This window comes from Plecotus auritus (assembly GCF_963455305.1).
Source record: "Plecotus auritus genome assembly, chromosome: 2".
Lineage (NCBI taxonomy): Eukaryota > Metazoa > Chordata > Mammalia > Chiroptera > Vespertilionidae > Plecotus > Plecotus auritus.
Window position 1 is genome coordinate 30,718,928 of NC_137771.1, and position 16,832 is coordinate 30,735,759.

The 16,832-nt window shown below is 44.5% G+C and overlaps 1 protein-coding gene across 3 annotated transcripts in view; it reads left to right on the top strand.

Moving 5' to 3' along the window:
- FOXJ3 (forkhead box J3) overlaps positions 1-9,454 on the top strand; it is a 123,963-nt gene extending 114,509 nt beyond the window's left edge. For all 3 annotated transcript variants that reach the window (XM_080652857.1, XM_080652859.1, XM_080652858.1), the window contains 2 exons: positions 4,174-4,281; positions 6,515-9,454. In XM_080652857.1, the coding sequence (XP_080508983.1) occupies positions 4,174-4,281; positions 6,515-6,630 (224 nt within the window). In that variant the 3' untranslated portion in view covers positions 6,631-9,454. The remainder of the gene's footprint in view (positions 1-4,173; positions 4,282-6,514) is intronic.
- The last annotated feature ends 7,378 nt before the right edge of the window (positions 9,455-16,832 follow it).

Genomic DNA, 16,832 nt, shown 5'->3' on the forward strand with positions numbered 1-16,832 from the left:
TGAGTGAGATCATGTGATGTTTATCTTTCTTTGGGTTTTCTTTTTCTCATGTCAAACAAGAATTAAATGTCTTCAAGATATGTACATTTTATAAGAACATAGTTATGAAGATAGATCAACTTAAATTTGTATATACTTGCAATGAAAATCTTATTTTTATATATCTTCTAAGAATGTTGAAGAAAATTAAACTTGAAAATTTGCTTTACGAGTAAACATAATGGTATGTAGTGCCATTGATGTTTCACTCTGGATTCAAAATTTGTGCACTGTATTTTTCATCTCACTTTCTTCCTTTAACCTTAATTCTTTTTTTTTTTTTAAATATATTTTATTGATATTCTACAGAGAGGAAGGGAGAGGGACAGAGAGCTAGAAACATCGATGAGAGAGAAACATCGATCAGCTGCCTCCTGCACACCTCCTACTGGGGATGTGCCCGCAACCAAGGTACATGCCCTTGACCGGAATCGAACCTGGGACCTTTCAGTCTGCAGGCCGACGCTCTATCCACTGAGCCAAACCGGTTACAGCTAAAAATTTTTTATTGTAGTAAAATTCACCATCCTAATCATCCTTAAGTATATAGTGTATTGATATTAAATACATTCATAATGTTATGCAACCATCACCACCACTCATTTCTCAAAACGCTTTTCATCTTATAAAGTGGATTCTCTATACTCATTAAACAATATCCCCACCATTTCCCCTGTTCCATCCTCTGCCAAGCCCCTGGCAACCACCATTCTATTTTCTGTCTCTGATTTTTGACTAAGTAGTACCTCATATGAGTGGAACCATATGGTATTTGTCTTTTTGTGACTGACTTATTCCTTTTTAGGGCAAGATAATATTCCATTGTATGTATCTACCACATTTTGCTTATCTGTTCATCTGTCAATGAACAGTTTGGGTTGCTCTCATGTGTTAGCTATTGCGGATAATACATGGGTCTACGAATATCTCTTTAAGACCCTGCTTTCAGCCCGGCTGGCGAGGCTCAGTGGTTGAGTGTTGCCCTACGAACCAGGAGGTCATAGTTTGATTCCTGTCAGGGCACGTGCCTGGGTTGCAGGCTTGGTCCCCAGTGTGGGGCATGCAGGAGGCAGCCGATCAATGATTCTCTCTCATCATTGATGTTTCTGTCTCTGTCTCCCTCTACCTTCCTCTCTAAAATCAATAAAAATATATTAAAAAAAAAAAAAGACCCTGCTTTCATTTCTTTTGGATATATACCTAGAAGTAGATCATTGCTTGTTCCTGACCTTAGACGAAAAGCTTTAGTCTTTCACCATTGAATATGATACTCACTATGGGATTTTTATATGTAGCTTTTATTATGTTGAAGTAGTTTCCTTCAATTCCTACTTTATTCATGAAAGGGTATTGACTTGTCAAATACTTTTGCTGCATCAATTGGGATAATCATGCCGTTTTCTTTCTCTTAGTTCTATTAATGTGGTGTATTATATTGATTAATTTTCATCTGTTGAATCTCCTTGCATTCCAGGATAAATCTCTCTTAGTCATAGTATATAATCCTTTAATATGGTATTGAATTCATTTGCTAATATTTATTTATAATTTTCCTATACCTGACTATCTAATTGGGCACTAGGAATAAAGAAGTGACTTTAAAATAGGCTTAATCTCAAGGAGCTCCCAGCCTGATAGGTGAGACAGGTTTATTTAAAAATAATAATAATAATAATACTGTCCTAGCTGGTTTGGCTCGGTGGATAGAGCGTCAGCCTGCGGACTGAAGGGTCCCAGGTTCGATTCAGGTCAAGGGCACATGCCTGGGTTGCGGGCTTGATCCCCAATAGGGGATATGTAGGAGGCAGCCAATCAGTGATTCTCTCTCACCATTGATGTTTCGATTTCTCTTTCCCTCTCTCCTTCTCTCAGAAATCAAGATATATTTTAAAAATAATATAAATAATAATAACAATAATAATAATAATAATAATAATAAAAACAGTATGATGAGGACTATACTTTTACCATAGGGCAGTGGGAATAAGACAAAGGGGCTTGCTTAACGGTCTTGGGCAGATAGAAAAGCTTTATAGAAGAAGGTACATTTAAGCTGGACTTTGCAGGATAAGTGGGATTTTATCAGACAGAGAAATCTGATCAATTTCTCTGCTCAAAACCTTCCATTGGTGTCCATTTTTTTTTCTTCAGTAAAAAACAAAGTCCACTATAGCTTGCATGGCCCTACAAAATCTGGTCCCCCATTACGCTCACCTCCCCACCCTCACTAGACTCCCAGCTGTTCTTTGAACATACCATGCACACTTCACATACCTCAGGGCCTTTGTACTTGCTCTTTTCTCTGTCTGGAGTGGTCTTGCCCCAGTAGACCCCTGAGTCATGTCCTCATCTTATTCACGTTTCTTCTCAAAGAGTACCTACTCAAGTGATGTCTTCCCTGACCATCCTATTTAAATGACAGCTCCTGTTCATCAATCCTTGTCCACTCTTCCCTGCTTTATTTTCCTCTGTAGCATGTGTAACGTACTATTTAATTTAACTTTGTTTGCCTCCCTCTCTACCTCCACCAAGGATAAGCTCCAAAAAGACAGGGAGTTTGTTTTTTTCATTTCTGTATCCCTGGTAGCTAAAGCAGGGCCTGGCACATAATATTTCTAGAATGACTGGTCATTCAACAGATGTCTGCTTTCAATAAATAAATATATTGTGTGATAAGATTTTTTTAATTCTCATAACTATTCTAAATGTTAAAGGATCTCAAAAATTTTTGGAAACTGCATTGAAAGTTAATTTGCTTAGAAAGTTGTTCACACTGTAATGAGAACACGGGGAAAATAAGGAGTAATGAAAATTTCCCTCGGAAAGTTAAAAGTGTTAGGAATGTATTAATTTCAGAAAGTTAAGGCTATTTGTTTAATGTGGGTATCTATTCCCATAATCCTTGTTTATTGCCATAATTCCTCTCTTAATTCCCACCCCCTTTCCCATTTTAAGGTAAGAACTACTAAGCCAAAAAAGATAAATGTAAAAATGAAATATAAAAATAGATTGGTCTTAAAAATAAAATCAGAATTTGTCTGTTTATTGTGATTTGAGCTCCTAAGGATGAGTAAAAGAGGACTTTCCAGGGGCAGGCAAATACTTGTGAGTGGCCAAATAGTGTGCCCTACCTTGAATACAAAAGGAAGATTTTTCTTTTCCTTTTAGTTTCCTCTGGGAAATGGTTGCTCTTTTCTAGTTGACCACAGCATTGCTAGAATACATTTGTGTGAAACACTAGAATATAGTGGGGAACCTGCTTTTCTGGAATTCCAGATGCTCTGCACAATGTGAGCAGTGTATGGTTTTCTTCCCCAGGAGTTAATGGGGAAGGGCACATGACATTGTTCCCTCCCTTTCTATTTTGCATTAGGATGCAACATAATTGACATTTTAGTGCTATTATACTTGATAGTTCCTGTCAAGAAAAATATATTAAGAACCATCTGAAATGCCACTTAAATGAGGTCTATGTTACCCATCTCCACACTTCTAAATAATACATTTTTAATCACGTCTGCCTGTTATAGCTCTTTTACTTTGTGCAAATCTTTCCTGTGACTTTGTGCCTCCAGTAACTTTGTTAAGCAGCTAGGGCACCCATAGGTCTGTTTTGAGGGTAAGAAAATCTGGGCAATATAGAGACAACTGTTAGTAGAAAGAGCCCATGAGTTAGGAAATCTGGATTCTAGCCCTACCCTTGCCAGACTGGTGTGTCTTTGAGCAAGTCATCTTAGCCTTTCTGAGCCTCAGTTGCCTCATCCATAAAATGGAGATAATCCCTGTTTTACCCTCATGTGGGCTTAGTGGGAGGCTTAGATGAAGTGATGAAAATGCCTTTGCACTGTAATGAGGTATGTAACAACAGTAATAAATATAACTTGTCTACAAGCTACAGAGAATTAGATGCAGTGCCAGAATTAGTACCAGTGGACTCACACCCAGCCCTGGCATTGTGATAAAAAAGCCAGTACCACCCTGGCAGGTTTAGCATCTGAAAGGAGTAAGTTTTCCTTCCCTTTTCTTCCTCACCTTACCAGCTTAATTTAGTCTTAGGTAGCAATTCTATTAAAATTTTAATGCTTGATTTGTTTTACTTATGGTAATATGTTTTCTTCTTTTAAATCTGATTAGGAAATTTGTACTTAGACTCCAGGCAAAATCTCCCTCCTTCAGTGATGCCACCTCCTGGTTATCCTCATATCCCACAGCCACTCAGCACTCCAGGAACGACGATTACAGGTACTTTGGGATGTGATGTGTTGCAGTTAGTACTCATAATTTAATATTGAAGCGCTTGAGCTGTCCTAACAGTGAGGGGGCTGCCTTTAGAGGGAATGAACTCTGTGCTAAAGCAGGCGGGGTGCACAAATCTGGAGAGCTACTTGGCTCCAGTGCTGGTGAAAGGATTTAGGTGTCATTCGGTATTTGGACCTATGACCTGAAGTCTCCTTTAGCCCATGATGCTATCTATGATTCTAGTTATTGTCCTGTCTCTAAGAGGTTGGGGCATAAAGTATGTCCTGGTGTCTTAAGTCTCTTTGAGGCTATTTGACTTTAATAGACTTCAGGTTTTAAGAACCTACTTTGATTAGCTCCTATATATTCATTCTGATGAAGTTCCCCCAGCTGTAGTTTCCAGGGAAGTACCTTATAGAGGATGTAAGTTTCAGGCGTTACTAGTCCATAAATTTTTCCCCCTAGGTTCCTGAATGTAGGATGTTATGTTTAGCAGGGCAGTAGAGGCACATTTTTAGAGGTAGAAGGGGTCTTAAGGATTATCTAAATGGGGAAATGGAGGTTCAGGAGGGGAAATACCTTGCCCAGAGCCACCAGTTTGGCAAACAGCCAAACCAAGATTTAAGCTTTGATGTTTGGATTCAGAGTTCATGATTTTTCTTATATGGCACACCTCCCTTTACTTAGACTACTTGAGGAAAATATAATTGGTAATGTGGAGGAGTGGGTTTAAAACCCCAGAAGAACTGTGTGCCAGGCAACAGTGAAGGAGGAATTGGGACTAAGTGACATGTGTTCCCTGTCCTCAGTGCTCACCAGTAACTTGTAGGTGGTAAAACAAGGTAGTTAAGACTCTGGAGCTAGATCCCCAGGGTTTGAGTCCCTGGTGCTTTGACACTTTTGATAGCTGCCTAACTCTTCTCTCGCATCTTCCCTATCTGTAAAAGGGGGCTAATAACACTACCTAACTTCTAGCCTTGTTAAGAGAATTAAATGAGGATTGTATGTAAATCGCTTACATTAGTGCCTGGCAGATAGTAAAAAATTTATACATTAAAAATAAATAAGTACAGGCATTTCTGCTATCCTGTGATATACTGAAAACCTTAACATTTTATAAAATTGTACATTAAAAGTTATAGGGTTTAAGAGAAAAATAAGATTAGCAGCAGATTTCTTGTAACTTTGTATTCAGAATACTAACAAAAACTATAATCAGTACAAATTCTGCAACAGCCCTAGCTGATTTGGTTCAGTGGATAGAGTGTTGGCCTGGGGACTGAAGGGTCCCAGGTTCGATTCTGGTCAAAGGCACATACCAGGTTGTGGGCTCGATTCTCAGTAGAGGGTGTGCAGGAGGCAGCCAATCAATGATTCTCTCTCATCATTGATGTTTCTATCTCTCTCCCTCTCCCTTCTTCTCTGAAATCAATAAAAAATATATTTAAAAAAATTCTACAACAGTTAAAGAACATGTTTAATTCCTAGGAAAAGAATAAGTTCTATAAATAAATAAAAAATATTTTTAAAGAAAGAATCTGGTTTGGAAGGCAGTTTGTCAAAGCTATGGAGATAAAGGCAGAATGCACCAAAATTGGGGAGCACAAATAGTGCATGGCCACACTGATCCAAGAAGGGGGGGAGCATGGGGAGAGTAAGCAGGTGTATCTGCGGTGTCTTCAGGGCTTACTGCACCCAGCCGTGTGCATGTCCTCTGTGTTCACCGGCTGTTACTTGGTGGCACAAAAATTAACTTGCTGAGGAAGTAAACTGACACAGTGTGACTTCAGTGGTATACTAACATTATTCTCCTATTTACCATTCCCAAGCGAGCCAACTCATGTTACTGAAACTTAACCAAAACAGAGCAGACTGTGAGGGAAATGGCTGCGTCAGCACTCAGCACTGAGCACTCCACCACTCCTTACATGCCTTTCTTGCTGCAGCCTGGTATAACGGAAAGAGTGTTGGTTTTGGAGTCAAGTGAACTGAGTTCAAATCCTATTTCTTCTCCTTACTAGTTGTATGACTTTGGGTGACTTGCTCATTCTCTTAAACCCAGTCTCTTTTATCTATAAAATGAAAATATAAGAGACACCTCATAGTAGGCTTCTGGGTATTTTAGTGAGATAATGTGTCTGAGTACCGGGCACGTGGGAAGTGCTCGGTAGGTTTTCGTTTGCTTCTTCCTTCCTTCAGTACTGCGTCACTACTGACATTGCCTGCTTCCTCCCAGGCCACCACGGAGCTATGAACCAGCAGCACATGATGCCTTCCCAAGCCTTCCAGATGCGGCGCTCTCTGCCTCCAGATGACATCCAGGATGACTTTGATTGGGATTCAATTGTGTAGAGCTTGTTTCTGCAAGACCCCAGACCCCAGTGTCACCTTTCTGTGCAGTGAAGGGGAAGGTTTAAGAGAATCCAGCTGAGAAAACGAAGTTGCTAATCACTTTACCAATGTTATAAAAATTTCTTTTGAAGACAATCAAAAAGATTTTAGCTGGATAACTTTGCTTTTATCTGACCCAAACAAGTACTACATGTTTGTCTCCTGCCAGCTCTCCTGTGTAGCTCCTAACTGTTGTGTGACTTAAACAGCTTTTGCATATTTGTGTCAATTTGATGTTGACCACAAGTGCCAGACTGATTTTTCAGACAGAGCCTGTTTTGCTGCAAGCAGTTTATAGATACAAATGTGTAAATATATGTACAAAATTTACTGAAAGGCTTCCATTTTTTTCTAATTGGATTATTAGATCTTCAAAAGAAAGTTACTGTGAGTTTTTAATTCCTTGTTAGGCTATTTTCTGCAGGATGCTTTTAACTGATGTGGGCAACTGAAAGGAAATAGATTTTTTTCAAAGCCTAGTTCCCTTTATTTAATCTTTTCAGAAAAGGGGGTATTCAGTTCTACCCAGTAAGTCAAAAACCCAGAGTTTGATACTCTCTGATAGTCCAAAGGGGCACATTGAGAACTGACCAAACTTGTTTTGATGCTTGAGGATGGTAGAATTTATGTTGTACCTTGTCAGTGTCTGTTTTCCTAAGTCTGCATTATAATAGCTCTAAAATTTATTTGATTGACTAGAAGCTGGTCATTGCTTGGGTCTTTAAACAGATTGCTATCTCCACTTATTTATTACTCAAAAGTGTTATTTTAATATTTATTGCTACCTTCTGTGAATGCTCAGCTCTAATTGGATTTATTAAGGAGAAATGGGGTATCTGAAAGCACAGAAATATTTTTCTTGATAAGAGTTTACAGATAAGACAATCAGAGAGATTGTGTTATTCTTGTGACCATCACTCCTCATACCATGTGAATATATTTCTCTATCTTAGCATTCCTGCTGATTGAAACTTATTAGCTAAATAGGATTCTTTCTAGAATTTGAATCCATTCATTTGGGCAACAAACGGCAGGGCATTGTTTATAAAGCAAGTGTGCCCATTCACTCTCTCTCCATTTAGGAAACACTGACAGGAGGATGGAGACACACGTATTGTTAGTGGCCTGCTGTGTCCGTTGTCCTGTGTTTCTGAGGTTGCATGACGTTTGGTTACTGTCTTAGAAATGCAACCTGCCTCTTAAGGGTTTTTCTTAGTTGTTGTTTGTTTATTGTTTTGATTCATATCATATCACAGTTACTTTGCATGGATTGTCTTAGTTTTCTAAAAGAAATGAGGTTTTTAAAAATGAATAGATTTTGATTGGTTCCTTAGACAAAAAACAAACAGAATTTCTTTCAGTTCTAATGGGAAAATATGTTCCATCAAATCAAGGAGTAGTAACTGCTCACTGGTTGCTTTTTAGCATCTCTAATCTCAGTCAGCCATGCTTAAATCACTTTAATTAGCTTAGTGATTCTGTGGTTGAATAATCTCTACTTGAACTGAACATACATCTTTGTTTCTATACGTGTGTATGTGAGAGTATTTGAACAAAGTGTGGGTTTTTGTTTTTTTTTTTTTTTTTATGGAGTGTTGTCTTGAGTGAATCACTGGGAAGCCAGCCATGGTAAAGGCTGGTGAGGTTGGGGAGAAAGGAAGGGCTTTATGTTCCTGTTTTTTGGACCCTGCTTGGCATGAAAAGGAAGCTCAGTTCCAGCCCCTTGGATCAGTGGAAATCAGAGGATTCTGGCAAGGCAGCCAACAGGCCCCTCTTAGATGGATCAGAGGCAAGATGAGATAGCAGCCTGCAGAGTAAACACTTGATAAAGGGGTGTGTGTGAGAGATTTTCAATAATTTGTTCAAGTCACTGCTTTCCAGATACCAAAATGACTGTTTTGAAACTTCTAATTGCTTGGGGAGCAAAATGCACTTTAAACAATTTGGGTATTGGAATGCAGTCTCTTATATTGAATGATTTGAGTAGAAACCACTGATGAAGATTTTTCAAATCGTGTGAAGCTAATTTCCTATTTGGCAATCTGATTTGCAGTGATCAATATTTTTATAAGAATTTAAACTTACCAAGAATGGCACTGGAGGCAGAGCCTCCATCCACACCCATCCCACTCTTGTGATTCAGTGACCTGGGAGCCCAGGACAGGCCTCAGCGGGCTCCAGGCCTGGCAGGGCTGCCTGGTGAGGTGCAGAGCATCCCTCTAGTGGCCATTTCAGTTGGTAGTTATTAATTCAGAGTAAGTTCTGTCTTGGGCTTAAATTGACTGAAGACTTTTGGGGGAAAGAATAATAAATGCATATAATCAAATGGGAATACTCTGTCCAGGAGAATAATCCGACTGGCATTTGTGGTAGTTTTTGAAATGTAAATGTATTCATGTGTGTACTTGTAAATACGTGTCTCTCAGATGTCCTTTGAAGTGGGAGGGAATCAATCGGGATTATTTCAAATGGAATAGAGTATTTTGATATTGTTCATTCAGAGGGTGATGTGTACATATCTATATTGTATATATGTGATGAAAATGCATTGGCTTTTTGTGCAAACACAATCTGCTCTCTGTACTGCTGTTGGACAGTCAGTGTTTTAATGTTTCTACAGTTTTGCTATTGCACGATTTCATATTTTGCCCGTATGATGAACGGCACCCCATTCTTTGTAACTGTTTAGTGCTGTAAAGAAATACCCCAAGTGTCATTAGAATTGTTGCTGCCAGAATTGATATGCATGAATGGCACTTAAAATAAATATATAATGTTAACTCTATAACACTGACTCGTCTATGTAATTTGCTACAATTAAGGGGATAAGATTGGAGCTAGTCCAGATGCAGAAACCCCTCAGTCCATAATTGGGGTCTCGGAGACTCTGTCCCATGTATTGCTGCCTCAGAACAGTCATTGCTGCCATTTACTGAACACCTCACTCGCTCTGTGAACTTGAGGAAGTTATTTAATTTCTCTGACCCTCACTGTCTTCATTTTCCTCATTTACAGTGCCTATAAATGAGGATAATGCCTCCTAGAGTTGTAGTGATATTAAATTAATGTAACGCATTTAAATATTTGGAGCAGCACCTGGGACATAAAGTACTAGTATGTGCCAGGTGCTGTGCTAAGTAGATATTGTTATCCTCATCCTAGTGTTGGGGGAAAACTCAGTGGTCTAGTTGTTTACTTAGATTCTTTGTTGGAAAGTGGCTGAGTTGAGGTTCGAATCCAGGTCATTTGACTCCATTGTCATTTTCTTTGACACTATCCTCTGTTACATCCAAGGTAACTCTCCATCTCTAGCCTTCCCCTTGTCCTCAGTCTTGCTCTCAGCACAGCCTTTCCAGAGAGTTATTTCCAAAGGTTGAAAGTGGAGCACACACTATACCAGATCTTCCCATGAGAAATTCAGAGATGAGACCATTCTGTCTTTAGGGGATACAGACTTACCCATTCAGGTAGCAAATGCCAACCCAGGGAAGGCTACTCTGGAGGTATGCCCTGGCAAGGCTTTGGTGGTGAGGACTTAGGCCATGCAGGGCTGGGGCAGTGGTTTAGGAAAGCCTCAGTGTGGACACGGGCAATTGAGTCTTCAAAGGGTCCCAGACAGAAGGTGTTCCCACGAATCCCACTGCTCTGAGCCAGGCACGGAAGCTAGATGAGCAGGGTGGGTGGGGTGAGGGATTGAAGCGGGAGAAGTGATGTATTGCTCGTAAACAACCAAGCGCAGAAATCCCATGAGAAGTGGGATCCAGATCCCCTGACGGATGTGAAAATCGGCTAAGCCCGTGGTTGGCAAACTGCAGCTTGCGAGCCACATGCGGCTCTTTGGCCCCTTGAGTGTGGCTCTTCCACAAAATACCACGGCTTGGCGAGTCTATTTTGAAGAAGTGGCGTTAGAAGTTTAAGTTTAAAAAATTTGGCTCTCAAAAGAAATTTCAATCATTGTACTGTTGATACTTGGCTCTGTTGACTAATGAGTTTGCCGACCACTGGGCTAAGCAGTGGGGAGACTAATATGGTGGCAGTGGACTTGAAGCTGCAGTCTGTCTCACTCAGTGAGTGCTTCCCACCAATCCATGATCCTGCCCAAGGCCTCGTGTTACTTCTAACAGAACCCATACAATGCTACCAGGAAAGTTATCTACTGCAATTTTACAGATGGGGCCTCATTCCAAAGTTCATTTCCTTTTACCCTACTTCCCTCCAAAAAGGAATTTTCCTAACGCCAGGGAGAGTGCCTACCTGCCCAGTGTGTGTCTCTTGCAGTGGGGAGCTCTGTGTTCTCCCATCGCAGGTGAATGGTGGTCATCAGCAGTGCGTCTGAAGGACTGTGGTAGGGCCATAGGTAAGTGTGGTTGCTATGGACTGACTTAGGCACAGCGAAGTACACCTCTGTGCTGATCAAATGAAAAAGGTAAACAAGATCATTAAGATGCATGTTTCATTCTCAAGGCTTTAGCATGTTACAGTGTGCAAAGGGCTGCTATATTTAGATGAATCCTTACCACTTGGATAAAGCAGCCCTTGAAAAACCATGTAAGCCTCAGCATTTGGTTGACTGCAGTCTAAATGCCTTAGAATCGCAAAACTATCTTGAAAGTTGCAAGCTAGAAGGGGCTTTGGAACTCATCTAATAAAACCCCCACATTTTGCTGTTGAGAGTCTTGAGACCCAGAGAGGGAATGACTAGCTCAAAGTCATACAGCCAGTTAGGGGGAAACTGAGGGAAGGGGAGGAGTGGAGAACATCATTTACCTGAAAAGCATTTACACACATTGTCTTACTTGATGTACACAAGAACCTGACACTGTGGTATACAGTTATTACCCCATTTTACAGGAGAGGAAACACTTCAGGGAGGTAAGTCTCAATGCAGCTGCATCCTGAATGCATTCACTTAAAGCACACAACTTCAGTTATACACACTTGGCCAAACAGAGAGAGAATGGAAATCTTAAGTAATGTTGTAGTGAGTATCAGCCTGTGACGAACATGTGCTCCTCAGTGAGTGTGAGATGGAAGATTCGAACCTGAGATCCTAACAGGTACTGCTTCCATGTACCTTTCTGTTGAGCAACTCACCACTGAGTATGTGCAGTGAATAAAGATACACGTGGTCTGTGCACCACCCTTTCATGCAAGCCAGCTACTTGAAAGACAGACTATAACCAAGAATTAGAAAAACTGGCCAGGTCGGGCTTTGGAACATGGCAGGTTTATCCCCAACACGGTGCCTTCCTAATGGATTTTCAAGAGTGCTTTTTAACTTACCTCCCGGTGTCTCTCCTTCCATGTGGCATGTGACTAGTCAACATGCAAAGCACAAACTTGGTAAGTGGCTGCACCAGGGCCAGAATTCAGTTCAACCCCAGATCAGGACTGTTTTCTGACTCCCAACTCAAGCAGTGCCCCTCAGCCATGCTGACCCTAGGAGTACAGAATAGGACAGCTCGCTACCGTTTATTACTTGTTACTTAATTTATTCCAAGCCCTTGTTGTGGATGATCATATTTACTCTTCAAAACAACTGTGTAGTTGACACTATTATTATCAACCTTGTTTTGCAAATGAAGAGTCTGAGCTACAAAGAGATGAAGTCATTTGCCCAAGGTCACCCCACTCATAAGTGGTAGAAATAATAGCAGCAGTAGAATGGGGATTTCAGAACTTGGCCTTCCAGCATCAGTGTCTACACTATTCTCCACGCTATGTTGTCAGTTCCTTGGCGCTATTACCTCAGCTACTGGGCCAAAGTAGGGCCTTAGACCAGCGATTTTCTACTGCTGTGCCGCAAGAATTTTTAAAGCATGCAATACCTGACTTGAGGGGCACTGACCTCTTTTCCCTTATTGTCAAAAAAATGACAACAGCCAACAACAGCAATAGCCATCCGGTGTAAGTGAATCAAAATTATACCTATTTTTTGTCAGATCTTCAAAAAATATTTTTTTGGTGTGTCACAGAACTTTAATAATTAGTTTATGTGTGCCGTGAGATGAAAAAGGTTGAAAATCACTGCCTTGACCAAAGCAATGAGGCTGCAGTGAACACTGGAGGCCACCAGAGGGCGAAGAGCTACTGGGCCAGCTGTGTACCTTTCCTCTGTTTCCTTTATCCTTGGGGCTATGCTCCCTTTCTCTGAGCCGGGAGTTGGGTGCTCCTAAAGACAAGACGGGTAGGGACCCCAGTGGCCAGCCCTCAGAATCTTCTTACGAATCAGAGCTTGCTGGAGAGCTCCAAGGAGCCCCTCTGGTTCTCAGCCATAAACATATTGGTGGGGCCCGCTTCAGAGCTATGTCTGAGCCTGCTGCCCAGCTAGCCCTCCTGATGCCCACTGCCCCCCTACTGCAAGATTAGCGTGGAGAAGACCACCCCACCATCAACTCCAAACTCTGAGTCTCCTGAGGTGCTGCTGTTCTGGGACCAGTTGATTCTGGGACTGGTCTTGCTTACCCTTGCCTTCCCAGCCCTGCCTCGGCCTCAGCGGGCCTCCATCCCTCACACATACACACCAACTTCTGCAGCCATCACCCACGTTATGACTGTTGCTGCTATTGGCCAGGCCCTCTGCCTAGTCATTATCTCAGCACTCCTAACTGTCCTGTGAGATTGGTGTTATTATCTGCCTTTTACTGCTGGCCGTTGCCATTCAAAGAGGTAGTCATTTGCCCAAGGTAACAGCCAGTGAGAGGTTGCCAAGAGGGCAGGCACCCAGGCCTGCCTCCCTCCTGTCTGCTGTTCCCACTGAGGCATACCACTTCTTCCACAACACTCCCTGGTTGCCCTTGACCTCCCTCAGGGCCAGTTCCCACAGCCCATCCCACCCCACCCTACCCTAGCACGGGCCTGAGCTGACATCACTGTGGGTGAATGGCACCCCTCACAACGTAGCCCCAAGAGGCTGAAGAGGCAACTTCCTCTTCCAGACAATGGCAATAAAGACACGGGAGGACACTTCCCACCCTTCCCTGCCTGAGTGACGCTCACAGGCAGAGGCCTCCTGGGTTCCGTGTGAGCGTGAGTGCATGAGCTGTGACTCTGGTGTGTGTTTGTAAGTCAGGGTCATTGCCTGTGGTTGTGTGACTGTCTGATTGTGCCCATGAGGCATGGTGTACATATATGTGAGTCCTTGCATGTGTGTGCTTGTGTGATCATGTGTCTGTGGCTGGGTATGTGACTGTGTGCCTTGGTGTATCTGTGTGTTCATAAGCTGCAGACAGGAGACAACTATGCTGCCCAAGGGAACAAGATGGCTCCTCACTTAAGCTCTGGCTTCCTCCTCCCCTCTGCTCCTTATTCGCCATTCCGATCTCCCAAGGGCCCAGGTTCCCGAGACACTTGCTGGGATAGAGCTGGGTTTCTAGGCGCTGTCAGGGTTAGGCCCTGTGAGTGAGAACCGTACAGATGCATTCTCCTTTCCCATCACATCCCTGCCTTGCCTCTGTCCCTGCCACTGTAGCCCTTTGAGCTGGATCCTGGTCTATCTACAACAGCTCCTAACCCCCAGGCAGCTCCTACTCTGTCCACCTAACACTCATGGGCCAGGCCAGCAGCTGGTCCATTGTGAGCTGCCGGCCTGTGGCTGAGCATGTGCCCTGCAGGCCCCAAAGGCCAGAATAATACACGAGGCAATGAAAGAACACAGACTGCAGTCAGAAGAACCTAGAATTTCATCTGGGCAAGACATTGCCCTCTCAAGCCTCCATTTCCTCATTTGTAAGTGGGATGAGATGCCTTATGTCAAAGTGCTAATGAGACCCTCCATGAGGGGGTCAGCAGTCAGCCAGACCGCAGCCAGGAGGGCCCCGCACTGCTTAGGCCCCAAGGACTGGTCTTCTGGCTCTGTCCGCCTCCCTCCCTCTCTTTTCTCCCACATGCCACCTGCTGCTCTGTTGCTAAGACCAGCTGATTCTCTTGCACACCATCCTTCCAATTGCGCCCTCCCAACGCACTGCCAGGGGCAGAGCACCCCTTCCGCCGGGCAGCAGCCATACCCACACAGTCGCTCTCCACACCACGTGGGTGGTGCTCTTTCTAAATCACAGCCCTTCTCCCGATCTCCCTGCTCTGAAAGTCCCATGGCTTCCCTCTGCCCCCTGGTTAAGGGCAAACATCTTAGCCTGGCACTCAAAGCTCCTTCTCTGTCACTCACCACCACACCTCTCGGCACACTCTCTGCTTCAGCCCGTCCAGCCTCCCTTCCTGCTGTGCTTCCTGCCACCAGGCCTTTGCCCTACAGGCCCCATCTCTGTGGATCCAAATCTTCCCATCACTTGAGGCCCAGTTCAAACACTACCCCCACCTCATTTATCAAGCATTCTTGAAACTGGCTGCAGAGGGTGACCCTCTCTCGGGGCTCCCAGCAAACTCCCCATGGAGCCCCATGGAATCTGCCCATGGTCTACCCTCCTCCCTCTAGCCCAGTGGTTGGCAAACTCATTAGTCAACAGAGCCAAATATCAGCAGTACAACGATTGAAATTTCTTCTGAGAGCCAAAAACCGACTTCTGCGCATGGGCCACGAAGTTTCAATCGCACTGTACGTGCGCGCCTGCACATGGTATTTTGTGGAAGAGCCACACTCAAGGGGCCAAAGAGCCACATGTGGCTCGCGAGACGCAGTTTGCCGACCACTGGTCTAGTCTGTGGGCTCTGGGGTACGTGGCGGGAGCTCAGCTGTGTCTCTTTCCTTCCCTGACAGCCTCCAGGTGTGGGAGGTTGTCTCATGGCCAATGCCCAGAGCAGGCTGGGGTGGGGGAGATGGGGAGCAGATGGCGAATGGAGCTCCCCACAGCTTCGTCCTGGCCAGGCCACGGGATGTGAGATGACACTGAGCAAACAACGGGACACACCCTCTGTCCACTCCCCAGCTGCCCCCGGGAGCATCAAGGGAAAGAGCCTGCTCACCCCAGGGCCCCCGGAGGTGAGGGAGCCCTGCACCCCAGCCTGGCTCAAGCCAGAGGCCTCCGATTCTAACTCAGCTGCTTGCTTTCTGCGTGACACTGGCACCTACTCAGAGGGCCTTGGGTTCCCTCCTGTGTAGTGGGCTTCATTGCCCATTGCCGCTCCTTTCTTCTTCCCCTTCCCTAACGCTGGGAGACAGCCCTGGAGACCATGCAGGGGGTGTGGGCTGAGGGGAAGCTTTTCGTTGGCGTTTGTGAGAACTCGCTTCTGTTCTGGAATTCACAGCTTTGAGACCGCAGCCGCCACCAAGCCCCCCTGGCAATGAGTCTGAAAGTTGTGCCTCCCCCTCTGCAAAGGCAGTCCCATGCTGGTGTCCACGTCTACCCTCCTGCTGGCTGGGTGCCCTGGTGCAGTGTTCCCCCAATATGACTGTGCAGGGCACCTCTGTGTGCGCCCTTGGGAAAGCCATGGTTTCCTAGCCCAGTGATCGGCAAACTGCAGCTCGCGAGCCACATGTGGCTCGCGAGCTGCGGTTTGCCGCTCTGTTGACTAATGAGTTTGCCGACCACTGTCCTAGCCTTTCTCTGGGCCTCAGTTTTAGTTTATCCACCTATAGAATGGGACTCTCCAGGTGTTTCTTAGGAGTTCTCAGAGCTGTTAGATTCACAAACATTGTAACGTCCCTCCCAGGCAGGCAGCTCTGGGCTCTCAAAGGAACCAGGATGGGGAGGCTGTGAAATGTGGGCCACACCCTCTTCGAAGTCACCCAGGTCAGTGTGGGCTGCCACCTGGTCTTTCCTACTGGGGTCAGCAGAGGTGCCAGCCTGCAGGGAAGCAGAGCCAGGCCTGGGAGGTCCTCAGGGGGCACTGGAACCATGTTGTGATCACCCAAACCCAAGAGTTAGACAGCCTGTGGGCCCAAAGGCAGAGCATCTGCCTCCTCACCAAGACCAGAGGGCAGCCGGCAGTGGGGAGCCCTGGGAGCTGCTGGGAGTGGGGTGAGGGGCTGGGGCTGGTTTCCACACCTGTAAAGCGTGCAGCCCAGAGCCAGTAACGGTCGTGGCTCTTGTTAATGTTGTGATTATTACAAATACTGCCACGCTCCTCTCCCCTGAGGGCTCAATGTCACCCTCTACGTGCCAGCCTGTGAGAGTTCTGGGGCCACAACCGAGCAAGACAGCTCTGCTTTCAGGAGCTGGCAGGACAGCGGGCAAGGCAGACAGTTGCCAGGTTTTCTAGGGGAGAGT